This window comes from Musa acuminata, chromosome BXJ2-4, assembly GCF_036884655.1.
Source record: "Musa acuminata AAA Group cultivar baxijiao chromosome BXJ2-4, Cavendish_Baxijiao_AAA, whole genome shotgun sequence".
NCBI lineage: Eukaryota > Viridiplantae > Streptophyta > Magnoliopsida > Zingiberales > Musaceae > Musa > Musa acuminata.
Window position 1 is genome coordinate 30,823,875 of NC_088341.1, and position 20,169 is coordinate 30,844,043.

Consider the following 20,169-nt stretch of genomic DNA (forward strand, 5'->3'; position numbering starts at 1 on the left):
ATATATGTATGTATATAAAATAAGCTATATGCAAGGATAGACCTGTAAGACCTCTTTTTTAGTAGTAAAGAAAGGTATCATGGACTCGGCCCATATTCCAAGTCATTTTGATGTTGACCAAGAGGCACTAAAATCCATGATTGAGTTCAATTCAATTCAATTCAAGTAAGAACGGGTCGAGTTTAGAAGGAAAGTAAGAACACAAAGGATGGACTCGGATTCAATGTGATTCGATTCAAGCAATGGATAATGTTGTCTTCTTAAGTGCAAACGATCGTCTTAGAATGAGCTTGACTTGCCTCGAAAGAGAAGGTGGTTGTATAGAGGAAGCGACCTATATATATATATATATATATATATATATATATATATATATATATAGGTAGACGCAAGGCCCATATTATGAGGAAATATTAGGATGATTTTTTGTTTGGAAATGACTTTTAATTTATTGTTAGAGTGCTTATAAGGGTATTTATTTTATTCTTTTGACAAATAATCATTTTCAAATTATATCGAAAGATCAATTCAAATTTTTTTTTTCATATCTGATTAATTATGAACAATTCTATCATGGAAATATAGTGTGTATGTGTATTTATTTATTATGATGTGTAAAAAAAACCTATTTTTATGCTCCCAATCCAAGTGAAAAGCTGGGATGATATAATATCGTAATTCTATTGGATTTCGAATACAAAATATGAATCTAAGCAAATAATTTTCACATTATAATTATTATATAATTAATCAGCTCACAGGACATATAACATATTCCAAACCATAACTGTTGAATAGATTGATCATATAATTCAATTCATAATTGATCCATCATGTTTTTATCAAGACATAATCATATGGACAAACCATAGCTCAGTAAACATCGTGACTCACATGCTAGTTAAAACTTATCATAAATAAATATTACTTTTAAAATATATAATATTTTATATGTTTAATATATGTTTTTGAAATATGCATAGATATCATAGACTTTTCTTAAGTTGATACAATTTATTAAAATTTAAACTTAAGATATTTGAATATCAAATCCATCATTAATTTACAAAACATCGGTTTCATATATATTTCAAATCATGACTTCTTAATGATATTTTTTAAGATAAAATATCTTTAAATAATTTTTTCATAATGAAAATATAAGTATAACTAATATAACTACCATAAAATTTTCACAAATAAACATAAAATATAGTTAAGGGTTTATAAACATAAATATAACTAATACACAGAACAAAAATATAGTAATATTAATGACTATGGCTATATTATATCCTTACGACAAGGTTCAAAACTATGTATAACCCGATATTATAATTAACATATATCTCCCGGTATTAAGGTCCATTAAACACTAGTTATAGAACAAATATCATTATTTAACCCGATTATAATCATACTCCCTAAACAACTGTCAATTCATGAAAAATAACACATTAAATAAATTTTTTTACCTATTTTTTCAAAACTACATATTTTTATTATCTTTTTCAAATATACTACTGAATGAATATTTTCATATATATATATATATATATATATATATATATATATATATATATATAGCATATATTAATAAATATTTATAACATAACAAATAACTGTTCAAACGATATGGCTTTTCAAATCTTCAACATATAAATCTTTTTACAATGCTTTGAGAAAATAAAACGACTCATAATTTATAAATTATAAAAAATTATAAAAAAATATCAAATTATAAATTATACAAATTATAAATCTTTTCTTTTCTTTCCTTCTTCTCTTTTGTTCTTTCTCTTCTTCTGCTCTCAGCCTATTCTTTATTTCTCCCTTTATAATTTTTCCGTTTTCTTCTCATTTCCTCCTCCTTCCTTTCTCTTCATTCTTTCCTTTTCCCCTCTTCTTCTTCTTTGATTCCCTCTTTCTTTTTCTTCTTTTCTCTCTCTTTTAATTCTTGTGATCCTTCTTTCTCTCCCACACTTTCTTTCTCTTTTCCTCACAAAAATTAACACTTTTGTAATTTAGTCCCTGTTCATCATGTATTTCCTGTTCATCATAAATTTAGGAATATTACACTTGTAATTGATTTGGAAGACAGTGTTCTCCAAACGTAGTAGAAATTCTCACATTTTTAGCTATTCAGCCATCTCCAATTTCAATTATCAATAAGGAAAATAGTGGTAGCCAATTTGGAAGAGCAGATAGAGATGTTCGTTTTATTGTTGTTTTCACGCCTTCTCTCCACCGAACGTATTGCTGGGCATATAAGCTTCATGCTAAGTTCCAAGATTCCAGCTAAAGATAGCTAGCTGCAAGAGGTGGTCAAAAAGGAGGCATCCATGAGCTCTTGTTTGAACATTACATCGTGCGGAGTGCAGCACTACATCGAGTTCTGTAATCTGCAAATGGTGTCACAACTCAGATGAAATAGTATCGATTTGGAAGATTCACACGTCTCGGCTGAATACAACAAAAATATACCTGATTTTGATGTCTCTGTTCTTCTCCAAATCCTATAGACTCGAGCTAATAATACCTGTGGTTTCAAACCAAAGTCGAAGCAATCGACTAAAGCAAACTACCGATGAGTAAGAAGAGCAAGTGACGAATGAGAAGCTCAGATGTCACTCATAGCTCGAGCTCGAGGAGTGTTGTCGTCGTGGCAGCAAAAAGATGAGGTTGGTAATGGAGCAGAGTGATGGGGCTCAGTCCTCGGTCGCTGGCTTGCAGCAAAACCGGGTGCTGAAGAAGAGCAAGAGAGGTCCACGTGGTCTCGGCCAATTCAAGATCCAAAACCCCATCTGCAGATCCGGCATCATCTGCCCCACGGTGCATCAGGAGTTGCAAGTGACAGCTCTTCTTCACATGGCCTCGACTCAGCTCGAAACGAGCTTTCCCTCCCTCTTCTTTCTCACTCTTGCTGTCAGCTGCTGAGCTGCATCTTTTGTCCCAATAGCCACAAAACATGAATAGGAGCTGCTGCTGCTGTTAATTAATGATCATGTTCATTCCATTTATTCTTGCTCTGCTGCCTATCTGATCCTCCAGTGGGGTGTCGTGATGGCACAATGCATGATGGTGATGGTGATGTTGATTCTGACAGTGAAGTTGTAATATTTCAAAAGAGGATTTCCACAACTCTGTGGACACGCTGCCATGATCAGTTTAGAGGATGGATGCTTTTTTTACTGTGAACTGTGTGGCTGACAGCTAGAGATGTTTTGTACAATGAAATCACCAACATTATCGGCGAAGATTTAGCAGGAAAAGAAATTCTCAACATGTTTGGCATGCAATATAAACAAGTGATTGATGATATTTTGCTCCACCAAACTGTTAAAATGAGTTGGATTTGCTCTGATATTTCTCGATATAAATATTTTCCGCAGCAACAAAAGTGGATTTCTGTATCTTCTTGTACAACTATAATGCACTCTCATAAAAATGATATGAATTCTCGTTAATATTATTATTAATATTAAGGTTGTAAACCAACCCCCTGACAGCAAGAGCATGCCACTTGCTGTGACATCTTTTTCTGGGTATATATTACTATAAAGAAATCATCTGCCACCTGCCATATAGAACATGAGTGGGCGAGAGAGAGCGAAAAAGAAAGAGCATCTTTTGGTGCTATATTGACACATACCAAGCACCCGAATCCCTTGGCCGGCCCCTTTGCTTCCGTCGACTGAGGCCCCGGCGGCCTGCTCTCCTCATCTCCCCCGCCGTCCTCCTCCCTCCTTGATCATCAGGTCTACCCTGCTCCGCTTCTTGAAGAGACCCTGTAAATGATGCTTGGCTGTGTGTATGTGTGTGGATCTTTCTTTCTGCTACTACTTCCTTGTGCTGTGGTTGCTGCTGACAAGTGTGCAAGCTTGCTTTCATACTGCATAGTGGCTTACATTTATGGTCAAAATCTCAACTTTTTCTCCATTCGTCATTGTCGATCGGCTTTTGTTAGATCTTATAAGTTCCTCAACTTTTGTGTGTGGATCGTTCTGCTACTACTTCTTTGTGATGTTGTTGTCGTTAGCAAGCGGGCGATATTTCTTTCTTGCTCCATAGTGCCTTGCAATATCGTCAAAATTGCAACTTTGTTTCGCTTGTCATAGTTATTCCAGTTTTGTTAGATCTTCTGATGTTTTTTATTTTGCCATGCAAAAAACAGTTCTTTTCCTTTTCCCTCTTTTTCCAGCATAATTTCTTCTTTTTTTTTTTCCTCTTACTGCCTTGATTAAGTAAGCATTTCCTGTTCTCTGTGCATTCACTCCCTTATGTGCATTGTTCAGTAAGTTTTATTTTGTTTGTTTGGTTTTCTCTTAGAAGTTGGTTTCTCGGTATGATGTCAGTTTCAAGTCATTGCTCAGATTTTTAGATTAAAAATACTCTTGTTTAACTTTCTAGTAGAATGTCGGTTTAATTTTTAAAGATGTTTTCTGCTTCCATTGTTGTGCATTCACAAGTGACTGCCTGTTGGTGTCAGTTTCAAGTCATTGCTCAGATTAAACATACTGTTGTTAACTTTCCAGAAGGTCTAATTTTTAAAAATGTTTTCTGCTTCCATTGCTATGCAATCATAAGTGACTGCATGTCGGTATCTCAACTCATTGCTCAGATTTTTAGATTAAGAACACTGTTTGTTAACTTTCTAGCATAACATCATCCAATTTTTCAAAGATGTTTTCTGCTTCCCTTGCTGTGCAATAATAAATGACTGATCCAAGCGATGCAGCCACTTAGGTGACTATCTTTAATCTGACTGGTGCTTGTCCGAAATTTTTGTCATGCTGCATGAGGTTCGACTATGAACTATCAGGATCATCGAGCATCGGACCTTCTCAACCCAACATTCTCTCAATTTGTTGCTTATCTTTGACCCTGTAGTTGGGGGTGCTTAATTTTCCATGGTTGTTGCTGACATGTGGTCGGTCCTAATGATTATCCAAAACAATTACAAAGATCTAGCATATATTAGCAAAAAACGACTTGATTTCTTGTTTCTGTCTTCTCTTTGTTCGTGAAACATCAGCGTTTGTACCTCTCTTCTGTTTTGAAGAATTTTGTATTTTTATACGTTGGGTGTCTATTGCCCCTAGCAATATCAGTGGCAAGTTTATTACTCTGAGTTACCGGTCTGCTTATCCTTCAATGTTAGACTATATCATCTCCATTTTATGAGATGAGCACTCTCTCTATATAATGTATATTTATCTAGTACAAGCCTTGCCCTGGGTTGGTTTGAAAATAATTTCAAATTGTTTTCATATATCCAGATCTACATCTCATTCATCGTGCTATATAAAGATGTGGATTAGGCTTATGACTACATGCTGTCAATGCATGAATCTGTGTCTTTCTGACCTTTATACACACATCACTCTTCGACTTGTTTAACAATTACGTTTGTGGAGTCAAGTTGGGTACATAGTAGTGGGAGTCAAGGACACCAAGCTACCTGATCACAAATGTTGCAGAAAATGAAACAGTTTGTTGATCATTTTGTTTTGCCAAAATTCAGGTACCAATCATGTCTGATCTGCAAGCACCTCTACGACCCAAAAGAAAGAAAGTCTTGGTGGATTATCTGGTCCAGTTCCGATGGATTGTTGTCATCTTTGTTGTGCTTCCAGTCTCTTGCTTTATCTATTTCAAACTATTTTTGGGCGATGTGAAATCCGCATTGAAATCTGAAAAGCGTCGCCAGAAGGAACATGAAGAGAATGTGAAGAAAGTTGTAAATCGCCTCAAGCAGAGAGATCCCCAGAAAGATGGTCTTGTGTGCACGGCCAGGAAACCATATATTGCTGTTGGCATGCGTAATGTTGATTATAAACGCGCAAGGCATTTTGAAATTGATCTCTCTGCATTCAGAAACATTCTCGAGGTTGATAAAGAGCGAATGGTTGCTAAGGTGGAGCCACTTGTTAACATGGGCCAGATAACTAGATATACAGTTCCTATGAATCTTGCACTTGCCGTCGTTGCAGAGCTTGACGATCTCACTGTTGGTGGACTGATTAATGGTTATGGCATCGAGGGGAGCTCACACATTTATGGGCTCTTTTCCGACACAGTTGTTGCCATGGAAGTTGTCCTTGCGAATGGCCAAGTAGTGAGGTGCACAAAGGATAACGAATACTCTGACCTTTTCTATGGAATCCCTTGGTCGCAGGGAACTCTCGGTCTCCTAGTTTCTGCTGAGATAAAACTAATACCCATTAAGGAATATATGAGGCTTACCTATACCCCATACCGTGGAACCCTGAAGGAACTTGCACAGGCTTATGCTGATTCTTTTGCACCCAGAGATGGAGATCCGTCGAAGGTTCCAGACTTTGTTGAGGGAATGATCTATAATCCAACGGAGGCTGTGCACATGACTGGGAGATATGCCTCTAAAGAAGAAGCGAAGAAGAAGGGTAATGTCATCAACAACGTAGGGTGGTGGTTTAAACCTTGGTTTTACCAGCACGCGCAGACAGCACTCAAGAAGGGTGAGTTTGTGGAGTACATACCCACTAGAGAGTATTACCATAGGCACACGAGATGTTTGTATTGGGAAGGCAAGCTGATCCTGCCATTTGGAGACCAGTGGTGGTTCAGATGGTTTTTGGGCTGGTTGATGCCTCCGAAGGTTTCTTTGCTCAAGGCCACTCAAGGTGAATCGGTCAGGAACTACTACCATGATATGCATGTGATCCAGGATCTCTTGGTTCCTCTGTACAAAGTTGGAGATGCTCTAGAATATTGTCACAATGAAATGGAGGTAATTATCCATGACTTAGTAACATGGTATGGAATTTTGCTAATATGCATTTGTTTAAGTTGGATTTAGTACTTGCGATGATTCTAAAATATTGCCAACCATGGACAATATATGAACTAGAAATTTCGTGTCATGCTATAGATCAACTTGCATTGATGGAACATTAACAGTTCAAGTTACCATTTAGTGATGCCTGCTACATATAATTGATAAAGAGTTGGCCTTCATTTGTTGCCATTCAGGTTTATCCGATATGGCTCTGTCCACATCGGTTGTTCAAGCTTCCTGTGAAAACCATGGTGTACCCAGAACCAGGCTTCGAGCATCATCACCGACAGGGAGACACGAGCTATGCCCAAATGTTCACGGACATCGGGGTGTACTATGCGCCAGGTCCCGTGCTCCGCGGTGAGGAGTTCAATGGTGCCGAAGCTGTCCGCAACCTCGAGGAATGGTTGATCCAGAACCACGGGTTCCAGCCACAGTACGCCGTCTCCGAGCTCACCGAGAAGAACTTCTGGCGGATGTTTGATGGATCGCAATACGAGCACTGCCGCAAGAAATATGGGGCGGTCGGGACCTTTATGAGTGTCTACTACAAGTCCAAGAAGGGGAAGAAGACGGAGAAGGAGGTGCAGGAAGCTGAGGCCGAGATCCTCGAACCGGCCTATGCAGAAGAAGTTTAACCTCTGACCAACTTGAGGATTTCAGAATCAGCATAACCTCTTCGAGTCCCGATGAACTTTTTGTGTGTGACCACTTGTGTGCTTGGCTATTTGCTGCTGTACTGTCTGTTGTAGTTGAACTTGTTTAACTCTTAGGGTTGCCCATGTTTGACTATGCTGTCTTCAATTTCTCTACCAACTATTATTACGTGACTTGTTGTTTATAGTGTGCATTCTGCATGCCCAGATGGGATGAGGGTGTTAAGCTGTGGAATTGGAATGGATTAGAGTTAAGAACTTGGAAGAACATGCTGAAAGAGACAGGACATGAACCCTAATTGTTCATCAAGAAAAAGAAAATAACATTTGAAAAGCAGTAATTAGGAGAGAAACAAATTATGGAACCATTTTACAACCAAACTTTAATTGATAATAATGTTTTTTAAATGCATTATTTTAATGATATATGCTAATGAAAATTGAATTGTTATATATAAATGTGTTAAATTTAAACAATATTTAATAATCCTTATCTAAAGAGATTAATTGCGATTTTTTTATGAATCTTAACGTGAGATCTTAGTATTTGGAGGGATTCGAGAGAGATGCTACATCAAACATTTTAAGAACGAAAACATAATTATTTGTAAGAGGGTAAACAGGCAAAAGTTTCCGTAAATTATCATTATTATTATTGTTATTATTATCATCGTTCTTAGGAAGGAGATGGGCGGGAGGAGCCGTGGAGACGACGGAGCCGAGCGACCGACGCGCCGTGACTCGCGCCCTTTGCACGCCCTTTACCCGACACGGCCTGAGTCAAACCCGATCGACTCGGCCCGCATCCCACACCTTCCCCAACCCCACCTCGGTATGCGCCGTCGTCCTCCACACCCCCCCGCCGTTCCCCACCTCCGATCTCACTGGCCCCACCGTCCCCTTCTCCACGTGGCATATGGCCCACAGGAACCGTGGTAGGTAGTGCTCGAAAGTCAATTTGAGGGCAGTCAAAAACTATTACGAACAACTCGATCTAACTCAACGTAAACATTGCTTCTTACTTGTCCTCTTAATCGCTTAACATATCTAATTAAACTTCCAGCATAGATATATGTAAAGATTAACTTAATCCAGCATTGACTTCTAGACAATTGCAGGGTTTTAAGCCGTCAACTTCCGTAAGACTTCTTTGTTTTCTGACTTGGTATTAGTATACAGTGGGGGCAGGAAACCTGTTGTAGCCGACAAAATTGCCTAATTCCCTGTTAACTCGGTCTCACTATAGAAACATGAGGGGCCCTCAAGTCCTCCTTGGGCTTCACTCCTTCAACACCATGTTCTCTTATATATGATGCTCCCACTGAAGCCTCTCAGTTTCCTCTTCCCTGGTTCTGTCAATGGAGGAGTAGTGGAAGGATTAGACAAAGCAGTACACCCTTCCATATCTCCTCCTTTCTCTCTGATTTCTCTCTGGTTTGCTATAGTTTTCCATGTCTTCTTAGAGGAAACACTGCCGTCACTTCACGTCGATCCCATGCGAGACTGCATTTAATGCCGCCGTCTACAAATACTCTTTGATCGTCGAACTCTCAGACTCGGCAAAACATGTCTTCTGTTGCTCTTTTCTTCCTCCTCCTGTCAGCTCTTTCTATCACCGCATGCAGTGCTCGACATCTGAGGATGACTGCCAAAGATTCAGACAGTTCATATTATATATCCAACGAGGTTGGTGCAACTCCGTTTACACTATCAAGTACCAAGGCTTCTTATCGTTGTTGAGATGCCATTAATCTCATTCTCTTGTTTAGGCTTTTCCGAAGGTGATCGTTCTTGATGAGTCTCCAGTCCAGGCAAGGACACCTCAATCATCCTCATCCAAAGGTGTTGCAGATGATCCGAGAGAAGACGTCGAGGGGAAGAAGGGTGCAGTAGTGTCAGGTGCTGTTCCAAACCCGTCACTTGTTGACGCTTCATGGCGTGTGCCTGGTCGTGGACTGGAGGAGCACCCTGGGTTTCATGTGGATTATGCTGAACCAAGGACCCATCCTCCATCACACAACTGATACACCCCACTCCAATGCCACTCTCTCCCCTCCTTTTTGTAAGCTTTGAACTTTGTTCCCACAAACACCGCGATAGAAACAAGTAGTGGAGTCCTACTCTTCTTCAAACATATACACATCTGATAAGCCTCACATTAGTTAGATTATACTGGCTATATGCGTTTTGTTTGCTGCAGTGGCTTAGACATCTTGTCTTTGTACATTGGATTGCACTTGAATGATAGATGAGAACTCCTTGAATTATCTCGACCATCTTGCCTACATCTTTCTACATGTAACATGGATATTTCAGGATTCCTAACAGCGATAGATTGTGCAGGAAGAGAGGTTCCAATGCCTTCCTTTCATGCTGGGCTGCCTCAAACAACAAAATCAAAGGTAAATGAGAAAGTCGTTTGCCAATCTTGGATGGGTCTGGAGAAATTAAGTACTTAGAATGCTTGCAGTTATGGAACCAATAGCTAATTATAGCATAGAGGATATGGTCACTCATGGTCTATTCCTGCACCGTCTCCTCCTCATCGAGGGTTCAAGATCACATGGATACTAAATGCCTGCACCTGCTTCATGCATTCCTCGAATTGTATGGGATTCAAGGTGGTAATCTATGTATTCTTCTGTAGGCGAGGCTGGAGAAGCGAGTGCGAGCATTGCGAGCGAGCGAGTACAACGAAGAATACGTAGGATCCAATGAGACGGGAGTTCTCACCGACGTATCTTCAATGGACTATCCAAGAGCTCAACGAGGACCGTCGATTCACAATAAGTAGGAAGCTTTCAGAAATTTGATCTTCCTCGATGTTTCCCAAATGGAGATGTAACGCGACGTTGTCGAGCTCTCTTACATGCATCATACTCTTACAACGTTGTCATGAAATATATACAGAATAGAAGATGTACTACTCCAGAAATTGCTGCATAATTAATGTGGTCGTCAGGCGAAACCCATTGTGTTGTTTCCCCTTCTCAGAGTCTAAACAATGCAAATTACTTATTGTCTTGACCTAAATTGTATGATTTAAGAAAGGAAGGTTTGATGTGAAAAAAGATCATATTTTGCTTAATTATGACTCATATTAATCAACTGAACTATCGTTGATGCACCCTACAATTGGGCTCGGAATCGCAAAGATGAGATTTTGCGGCCCATGATACATACACCGGAGGGGCGTCCGCCAACGAACCCGACCCGAAAATTCATATTCGGATCCACTTTTGGATCCGACGCTTTTATCGGTTTCATTTTTGGTGTAGTTCCGATCCGATATGGCACTGTAAACATCGAAGCGAACCGCCCACGGTTTTCGAGTCTTCGCGATTGCCCCATAGCTTGACGGAAGAAAGCTCGAGGGAGTGAGAGAGGAGGGAGAAACGGCCGGGAGATTGAGCGGCGTGGCATCCCGCATCATGGGCGACAACGGCGTCGCCGCCCGACCCGCCGCCTCCGCACTTCGGTCGCGCTCCGGCATGGTTTGGGACAACGGCACCCCTTATCCGGAGCCCTGCATAGATCGCCTCGCTCCCACCGTCGGAAAGGTACACCCATCCTCCTGAAATTAGGATTTTGTTTCTGGTTTTCTTTGGATGAGTAATATAATGTGAGAATGGAGTCATACGTGATTCTTTGGGTTCTGGGATTTTAATCAGTCCGAAGCGATGGCGTGGCTGTGCTGAGCTTCTTCGCGTCGCTCGGTTTGCTAGCCGTGTGGATGACAAAGCGTCCAAGATACCCTTCGTAAGTCCTCTCGCTTTTCTTGAATCTCAATGTTCTCTATATCGAACATCGATGCCCTGTTTTGAATTTTGCTTCTTTGCGTCGATTAGGTCACCTCAAGCACCAGAATCTTTTGTTTTTACCGTATCATGATTGGCATTAATCTTTCATTAAGAAGCTTAGGGACTACATGTGTCTTCCAAAGTTTCAGCGATACTCCTACTTCATCAGGATGACTTCCAACTATAAACGAATATTTGTAATATTTGAAGAATTGTACAAGTGCTGATAGCCTTCATGATTCCTACGGTTCCGTGAGCAGCATAGTATTCCTGTGTACAGCTAATTCATCTCCATATCATATACTCTTGAAGAAAGATTCACGCACTATGTTGCTCAAAGTTCATACTTCGCTACATTGGAAAGCAGTCAAGGGAAAGAATAGCAGAACGGACCGGACCATTCCACATAGAACACCATCAGGGCCAAATTGGGGTTGTCCTTGTAGTTCCTTCAGGTGGCTTGTAAAGATTTCATCAAGGAGCTGAAAATTTCTTTTGTATGACATCACATATATAAGGCAGGACGTATATATGTGAGACTATTTCTGGAAATAAAAAGGGGTTTCTTTTGTAAGCCAAATATAGTTTGCAGCAGGAACTTGGTTGAGATTACAAGCCAGCTGAACTAAGAGCACAAGGTTTTTGCACATAAGAGCTTAGTTTCGTGTTACTTTATCAGTTTATTATTTTAAACCAAATTAGATTATACTCTCAGTTAACTTAAGCACCTAATAAAAAAAATAGAAATAAGGTTTTGTCCTCGAAAACTGGATATGTTTTGAAGTTACAAGTTTTTCGCAAATGTCAAATAAATTGGACGGGTCATTATGTAAAACAGGCATCACATATTTACATTTGTTTATGATTTGGATGAAACTTGTCCTGATGCTTTATTAGTCAATTCCATCACACGAATACAATTAGTAGTTTTCTCATCATATGGTCGATCATTGTTGTCATGTTGTTCCAAGTCAGTCGTTTGGGTGGTTGGTTGTTACCTCCTAGGTAGGATATGCACCTCAAGATGCCTAGGCCAGAGATGGTAGATCATTAGTGTTTTCGGGAAGTTTCTTGGGTAGTTGGTTTACCACCTAGGTAGTGATCACTCCTTCAGACTAGTTGTTTGAATGGTTGAGTTATCACCTAGGTGTCAAATGTGCACTGGGACATCTAGGTGTTACATAGTTGGTCATTGGTGTTAGAGGTAGTTGCATGGTAGTTGGTTACGCCTAGGTAATAAATCTGTCTTAGGATGCCTAGGCGACATACAATTTGTCATTTTTATTATGGCTAATTTCTTGGGTGCTTGGTCGACCACGTGTCATTCAGGAGGCTCAAAGTGTTCGATCCGCGTCTACATGTGAAGACACAGATGCCTGTATATATTATTATACATGTTCCCTGATCATTGGAGTGCATAATGCAAAATGCAAGCTTTTGGACACTCTTGTCTTCTCGCAAAATTGCTTATGTAGTAGGTAAGTATGCATTGTGACACCTTGGTGATACATGGCTGTTCGTTATTGTATGAGCAGTGGCACAGGTTGTAGGGATGCCTATGTAGTAAATGAGTCTTAGGATGCATTGGAGATACAATTGATCATATTGTCATGAGCGTACATTGTCATATTCTTGGGTTGTTGGATACCACTTACGTAGCGTACATTCCACATGCTTAGGATATTGATTTCAATATTGGCATATGTATGTTGTTAGACATATTCCAGTATTATGGGAGTGTACAATGTTAATTTTAAGTTTGACACTCATGTGTCATTGTAGTTGGATCTTATTAAAGGTAAACTATTATGTGAGTGTACAATGTTCCAGCTTTGAAATTTCCAACCTCTGCTGATACTGACTTGATTGTTGTCCTAGTGCAATTGGCCTTATTAGATCATGTTAGTTTTTGAGTCGATGTGTCCATTGAGAAGGAAGAGAGATAAGGGTGATGATATGATACAGGATACATGTTTTGATGCCAAATCTGATTCTGACATGTAATAATAGGAATACACTTTTCATTCATTCATTTGTTAATCTTTCTGATTATAATCTCTTTTGGCTCTTTTTATAAACCTCTTAAGTACATGAAATAAAAAGGAAAACTGTGAAAATAAGAAAATTGCATCAAGATAAATCTATCAATTTTTTTTCTTTTTCTGGGGAAGATGAATTTTCAAATTTTTGTTGGCAAATAATTTTATTCATTAATAAGATATTTGATTGATAAGCTTTCTTTTTTGTAAAATGTTCGATCATGATGAAATTTATTTATAGGCCACTTCTCATTTCTGTTATGTAATTAGCAACCAAGCTTAAAATTTGTCTCCTTCCTTTTTTGTCTGGTTTTTTTTTTTTTTTTATTCTCTTTAAGATACATTGGTAACTAATGTGATCCCCAATAAATTTATTTAAAAAGAATAATAAATAAAAATTGTCCAGCATTAGGATGAGAAATCATCTTGTTTGTATTCTAGGAAGGAGATACCTTCTCTGTCATTTGAAAAAAATGTGTCTCATTTATTGTGGGTGATCAATCTTTATAGTCAACTTTGGGGCTTGTTGTCTCCAAAGACTGTGTGGCAATGCATATACTAGTTAATAGCAATTCTTCTACGTGATATTGTGAGTTTGAGATGTTCTTACTTAGGACCACGAAGAAGGCAACAGATGATGGTTGCTCCTTTTCTCTAATGGCAAGCCTAGGTGTAACAGTAAGGTAACTCTTTTCCTACCTGAATGATCAGGTTTGAGTTTGCTTGCAAACTAGGTTTCTTCTCCCCATAGTTGAACCAAATTCATTTTGGTAGCTCATTAAAATCACTTGTCGATTTGCCTGGAACAGGTTGAGGTTGTAAAATAATTGACTTTAAGCCTGTTGTTACCAAAGATTAAGTAGTAGTATTGCAATTACTTGTTAATAACAGTGCTTCCATGTGATTTTGTGTTTGAGGTGACCTGAGAAGTGTGCCACAATCAAATTCTGCCAATATGACTGTTCAATATATGCAGCTTCACCCTTCCAAGTAGAAAAGATGTTTTCATTACTTGAACCTCGGTAACAAAGAGTAACCTTACTGTGGTGCCAGGGCTCGTCCTTTAGGACTTAAATAGAACTCACATGTAGAATTGATCATGCATCCTTTTGACAATATAGTGACTAGAACCTATTTTTATTCCTTCTAGAGCTGACAAGGAGGGGCTTTAGATTTGGTATCACTTGTTACAAGTAAACTATCACAAGTATCAAAAGTTGGTACACCAGAAGCTCTATAAGTCTGTGTGTTTGTGCATAAATCTACCATATACAGCATGGATACCAACAATTTTATTGAAGGATAGATCAGGATAGGACCAATGAAAATGCATGAACATGCTTCTAAAGCATAACGATCTATGCTACCGTTATATTCCTCAGGCATGCATCGTTGCAATAAATTAGTCAAATGATAGGATTAATTATATATTAATAGGGTTAATTATATATTATTCCTTATAGTTAATTATGATTAGTATTCCGGTCCTTATACTTTAAAAAATAGTATTGTAGTTCTTACACTTATGAAAATGAAACATTTAATCTCAATTCTTATCATGTAAACATACTCTTATAATGAAATATGTATAAAAGTGTTGAGATAATATGGGTGGGATATTTTAATTGGTGCTTTCATTCCTTTCTCAGGTTCGATCAAATGCGGCAATCAGAATGCCATGCACGAATCTCATGTTCCTTGCAGATCTACACGATTAAAAGATACACTAAATGCTTGCACAAAATGGTGCATTATCACTACTACATCAACCAGACCAAAGAGAAATCACGCATTATCTGCGAGCAGTAAATTCTCTTCTTTAACCCCAAAAGATGAATCTTTGCTTCGTAGACCATCAACTGCTTTCTAGAGCTACTTTGTGGTCGCAGCAGCAGCAAAAACGAAAAGCGAGCAAGACCTGGAGTTGAGATTGGGCGAGCAGGTGCTGCGGGTGAGCAGGTTGGAAAGAGGAGGGGAGGAGAGAATCAACTAGGGCGAGAAGTTTATAAAAAAATAATAATTAAAAAGATAATAAAATTATATTTTTATCTTTTTCTTTTGTGTCCTTTTTGCATGTGATAACACGTGTGATTTTTTCCGTTAATGAAGTTAATGATGTAAGGAGAATTATGGTTAAATATTTCACTTTCATATGTGTAGGAATTCTATTACAACTTTTTAAAGTATGGGGATTATAATACTAATCATGATTAACTACAGGAGTAATCTATAATTACCCCCAAATGATATGATCTTTGAATGCAAGATCTTAAACCATTTTGTGTGTTCCGTCTTGTTTTAAGTAACTTTCTTTCAACAAAGTGCTAATGAAATCTTGAAGTTCTTTGGTCGGTAAATAGATGTGTCATTATCTATATCGGATCTGACTCATTTGGCAGCATCAACTTATGGGTCGTGTGACTCACCGTGGGATGTCAGTCTTGTTGTATTAGTTATTGTGTAAATCAATATTATTGATCTGTTGCTTGGATGTTAACAACAGCAAGCACCTAATGGTCCATGCAACTGCAGGATTCTTCACATTTCAAGAGGCAAATTGTAACAATCTTTCGAGACTGAGTTCCCTGATCGTGTCAACCATCCTACTACGTATGTTGTTGTTTCAGAACTTTTCATGTGGTGATCAAGAGTCTAGATTATTTGGCCAATAAGGAGTTCCACTAATTAACTTACGATATGATGCTGGATTGGGAGTCCCCTAGTGCCAATATATTTCAGTGATTTGCAACAATGCTAAATAACTTGGATATTATCTCCAATGACCATTCTTGAAGCAAAACTCTTTGGCATCAGTTTGCATGCTTGATCTCTTTGCATATAAACTAGGTTGTGAAAGAACTCATAATTCATGATTAGTTTGATAATTGGCTACAAGATGGATCAGTTTTTAAGAGCTATGGGATGCAAGTGATTGAACTAATTCCAAACCCAAAAAAGAAATTGAGATAAGGCTTTCTCTAAATAAAGCTTCTAAGCTGACATTCTTACAGCCATATGTATATTATATATTTCACAGTGAAGCCTTTGAAAGAAATATACATGCTCCTCTTTTTATTCCTCCAATCTCATAAACTTGGAAAGTTAAATTCTTCTTTGCAAGAATCAAAATATAGGGAATCTGCATGAGTTAACATCCGTCTCTCTTTTTACACAGACAAAACTGATACCACTCAAATAATTTTCTAATCCATCAGCCATGTAAGAGCGGGAGGATTAAGGAGGATGAAGTGTGGTTGGTAATATAAATGTCACAAACCATAAATATGATATTTTTCATTCTTAAACGACCTATATCAAGTGAATAGCGAGAGCGTCGCAACGCCTTGGTCATTGCCCTTCTCTAGATTGTGTTACTGAGGAGAGTTTCACAAAGAAATGGTTTTATCTTTTTCACTACTCTTGCATAATTGGAGACGCACGTGACATGCACAGGTAACAAGCTTCACTGACGACGATGAGACCACTACCGGCCAAGGTGGGGATGACGAGGCAGACGACAATATCGTTGTCGGCCAGGGTGGGGATGATGGAGCGACAGACGAGCAGCGAACGAGCAAGGGCGTCGAGTGAGGGGGCAAGCGACAGGTGAGAGGGCAAGTGATGGGTGAGCAATCAGGTTGGAAAGAGGAGGGGAGAAGGAAATCGAAAAAAGTTTATATAAAATTAATAATTTAAAATATGATAAATTATATTATTATCGCATCTTTTTTGTACTGTGATAACATGTGCAATTTTTTGTGTGAAAGAAGTTAATAACGTAAAGAGAATTGAGATTAAATATTTCACATGTAGGAATTCTAATACTACTTTCAAAATATAGATATTATAATATTATTAATTATAGAAGATAATATATAATTATTCACATCTTTTCTCTTCCTTTTATTATTGGGCATGTTGGACTACTCCATCTGAAATTGTGGATCTTATGCAGGATTATTATTATTCATTACATCAACCTGACCTTTTTAAAACAGACACTAAATGCATGCCAGATCAATAATTTGCAAGGTTGTCCGCCACTCCATCCCACTGCATCACAACTGACGGAGACCTCTCATTTGCAAGATCGTCCATTCCGTTAACAGGGTCATTCATGCATGCATGCAAACCGGATCGACATCGATCTACTTGTCGCCATGCATCACGGGGTGGTTTCATGGAACCATGCACAGGGCAGCAAAATAACAACTCGATTCATAAGCTGTGGTGGTGTCACGAGAGTCGTACGACCCCATTTAATAACCTCGTTGGGGATTGCTTCCGAGTCTCGATGCCGGTGCCAACCCTCGGCTTTTCTGTTGTTCACACCGGTGGGGTCCTCCCCATGTGGAGCCCGTTTATATATCTTCAGATAATTCCGGATCAACCATCCAATTAGTCTGTGTTGTTTGTTGATTGGATTACTAGCGATTTTGTCTTCAATTGATGTGTCACGTCGATCACCGTCGGCCACTGCGACATATCTGCTCTACCATGCAGCAAAGGAAAGATACGTATGATCAAGAGGTCGGACGAGCATTTCCAAGAAACAACCTTTAGGATAGTAATTTTCACACGTACGTTGATGGTGACTGCACGAAGATTTTCCAAAGTTTTATCTTTAGATTGTACAGTAAGTACTTGAAGAATGCGCATCAAACGCATGCAGGATCATCATATTCTTCGTGAGAGTTGGCCGATATAAGCATTTGTTCACTTGTAGGGGGCAAAAACTATAGACTTCATAGTTTGAGTAGGGTTAGGTTTTAGTCTAAATATTGTGGGGATAATCACTATTATCTACAACAACATATATAAAAAGTCTTTGATGATGATCTCACAATCATGTATGCTTGCTTACCGTCCTGTATGTTGTTTGTATCGATACAGAAAATGAGCTGGAAAAGTCAACTGATGCTTGCTGTAAACCTTTACGTACACACGGGTGTTTCCCACTGCTGCTACATCTATGGCCAAAGCATGGTGAAATAAATAGTTGTTACTGGGAGCTTCACACGTATCGATATGTATGTTGCTAAGTAGAAGTTGAGGTTGTAATAGGTGAGATGAGATACAGCATGAAGATCGAGGGTGACATGTAGCATTGTATAACGCAAAGACTCTCTCCATTTTTCGTAGTTTTAAGTTTCAGAATTTAATAAGAGCCACGTGATTTCCATGTCTATTACTGATGAAGATGCAAAGACTAAACGAACAAGAACAAGCAAGCACTTACTGGTGTTCACTGCCGCATGAGAGGTAGGTAACAAGTCGACATGCAACTTGCTTCCGTCGGATCACCAGAATTATTGCCAGCTAAAACTCCTTGCCCATCCATTTCATCATCCACATGGCTTCCTTTGTCATCTTCCCCTGCAACAGCTGCACCAAGCATTAAGTAACCTACACATGCAGCAGCTTCTTCTCTATAAATACCTCGGCACTCCACCTCCAAGCTATCCATCACAACCACTTGCAAGTGTTCCTAGTGAGTTGTTTCTGAGAAGCCATGGCGTCCAAAGCCTCAGCTTCGCTTGGCCTCTTTTTTGCCTTCAACCTCCTCTTCTTCGCACTCACCAGTGCCTGCGGCACCACCTGCCCCACGCCCACCCCGAAGCCGTCCTACGGTAAATGCCCCATCGACACCCTGAAACTGGCCGCCTGCGCCAACGTGCTCAACGGCCTCATCACCATCGGCATCGGCAAGTTCCCCAAGCAGCCATGCGAGTGCTGTACTCTCATCGGCGGCCTCCTCGACCTCGAGGCCGCCGTCTGCCTTTGCACCGCCCTCAAGGCCAACATCCTCGGCATCAACCTCAACGTCCCCATCGACCTCAGCCTGCTCCTCAACTACTGTGGCAAGGACGTCCCCAAGGAGTTCCAGTGCCCTTGAGCCCGTCACCCATCGTCTCCGTCATCTCTATATCCTTTCCGTTCATGTGAAGGTCGTCAAGTATGGTGTTCGACGCGCGTGTTAGTTATCTCTCTATTCGACGGGAGAATTTGGTTTGCTTTCGATGTTTCAAGATATATGATGGTGAGTAAGTGTTGGTGTATTAATGTACTTGTTATTCTTTGTTGATTCCAAGGTTGTGCAATAATATAATTGTTGTGACAATTCGTCATTAATCGAGTCACTAATATATATATATATATATATATATATATATATATATATATATATATATATATATATATATATATATATATATGTAGCCAGTCTAATAGCTCTTCTCCATCTCATACTTCATACTTAGCACAGTCTCCCGTTTGGAACATAATCTGGACTTGGAACCCCATGATTCATTTTGAGCCAACAAGAGGGAGTGCTAAATCCGGTATCAATTCAATTGAAGAAATGGACAACTTGAATTCTATTGGTGAGACTATTTTAGTATGATATATTCCATGTTGATTGAAATGACATATGGCTTTATGGAAATATAATAATAAAAAAGGACGAACCTAAACTATATGACAGTGGAAGGACTCCTGAATTGTACAGGAATAGCTACAATTCCATGTTCAGGTTGGCATCAGAAAACTTCATTTTCCACTCCTCATTCACACAAATATAATAAAACATTACTCTGTCCTTTCTCAACAACATGATGCGATTGCGTGGACTCCTTAAATTAATGGTATTTATTAATCGAATTGGAGTTTCTCAAGCATTACTTAATAAGTTTTAGGAATGAGAACCTTTTTTTACCTTTACAAGAATATTTGTCTATTTTGAGGTTGAGATAAATGCCATATAATAGAGGGTGGATACAAACTAAACTTAACATGAATATGGTGAAGATAGAGGATTCAGCTAGTGATCCTACAAAAATTACTTTCGAGACGTA

The 20,169-nt window shown here is 38.9% G+C and overlaps 2 protein-coding genes and 1 long non-coding RNA gene across 3 annotated transcripts; all 3 read left to right on the forward strand.

Moving 5' to 3' along the window:
• The first annotated feature begins 3,597 nt into the window (after window positions 1-3,597).
• Window positions 3,598-7,661, forward strand: LOC135610264 (delta(24)-sterol reductase-like). The gene is made up of 3 exons (XM_065104563.1): window positions 3,598-3,758; window positions 5,525-6,772; window positions 7,015-7,661. The coding sequence occupies exons 2-3, from the start codon at window positions 5,534-5,536 to the stop codon at window positions 7,456-7,458; spliced, it is 1,683 nt and encodes a 560-aa protein (XP_064960635.1). The 5' UTR covers window positions 3,598-3,758; window positions 5,525-5,533; the 3' UTR covers window positions 7,459-7,661.
• Window positions 7,662-10,830: 3,169 nt separating this feature from the next.
• LOC135609100 (uncharacterized) lies at window positions 10,831-11,872 on the forward strand. The gene is made up of 3 exons (XR_010485682.1): window positions 10,831-11,036; window positions 11,148-11,235; window positions 11,325-11,872. It is a non-coding gene; the product is annotated as an uncharacterized LOC135609100 (long non-coding RNA).
• Window positions 11,873-18,775: 6,903 nt separating this feature from the next.
• LOC135610267 (14 kDa proline-rich protein DC2.15-like) lies at window positions 18,776-19,436 on the forward strand. The gene has a single exon (XM_065104565.1). It carries the CDS (start codon window positions 18,828-18,830, stop codon window positions 19,209-19,211), a length of 384 nt encoding a protein of 127 aa, XP_064960637.1. The 5' UTR covers window positions 18,776-18,827; the 3' UTR covers window positions 19,212-19,436.
• Window positions 19,437-20,169: the final 733 nt, after the last annotated feature.

Bases quoted from the DNA above. Each gene is read 5' to 3' on its own strand.
- LOC135610264 (XM_065104563.1), top strand. From the start codon at position 5,534: ATGTCTGATCTGCAAGCACCTCTACGACCCAAAAGAAAGAAAGTCTTG. The intron at 6,773-7,014 runs GTAATTATCCAT...GTTGCCATTCAG, and splicing joins ATTGTCACAATGAAATGGAG to GTTTATCCGATATGGCTCTG.
- LOC135610267 (XM_065104565.1), top strand. From the start codon at position 18,828: ATGGCGTCCAAAGCCTCAGCTTCGCTTGGCCTCTTTTTTGCCTTCAAC.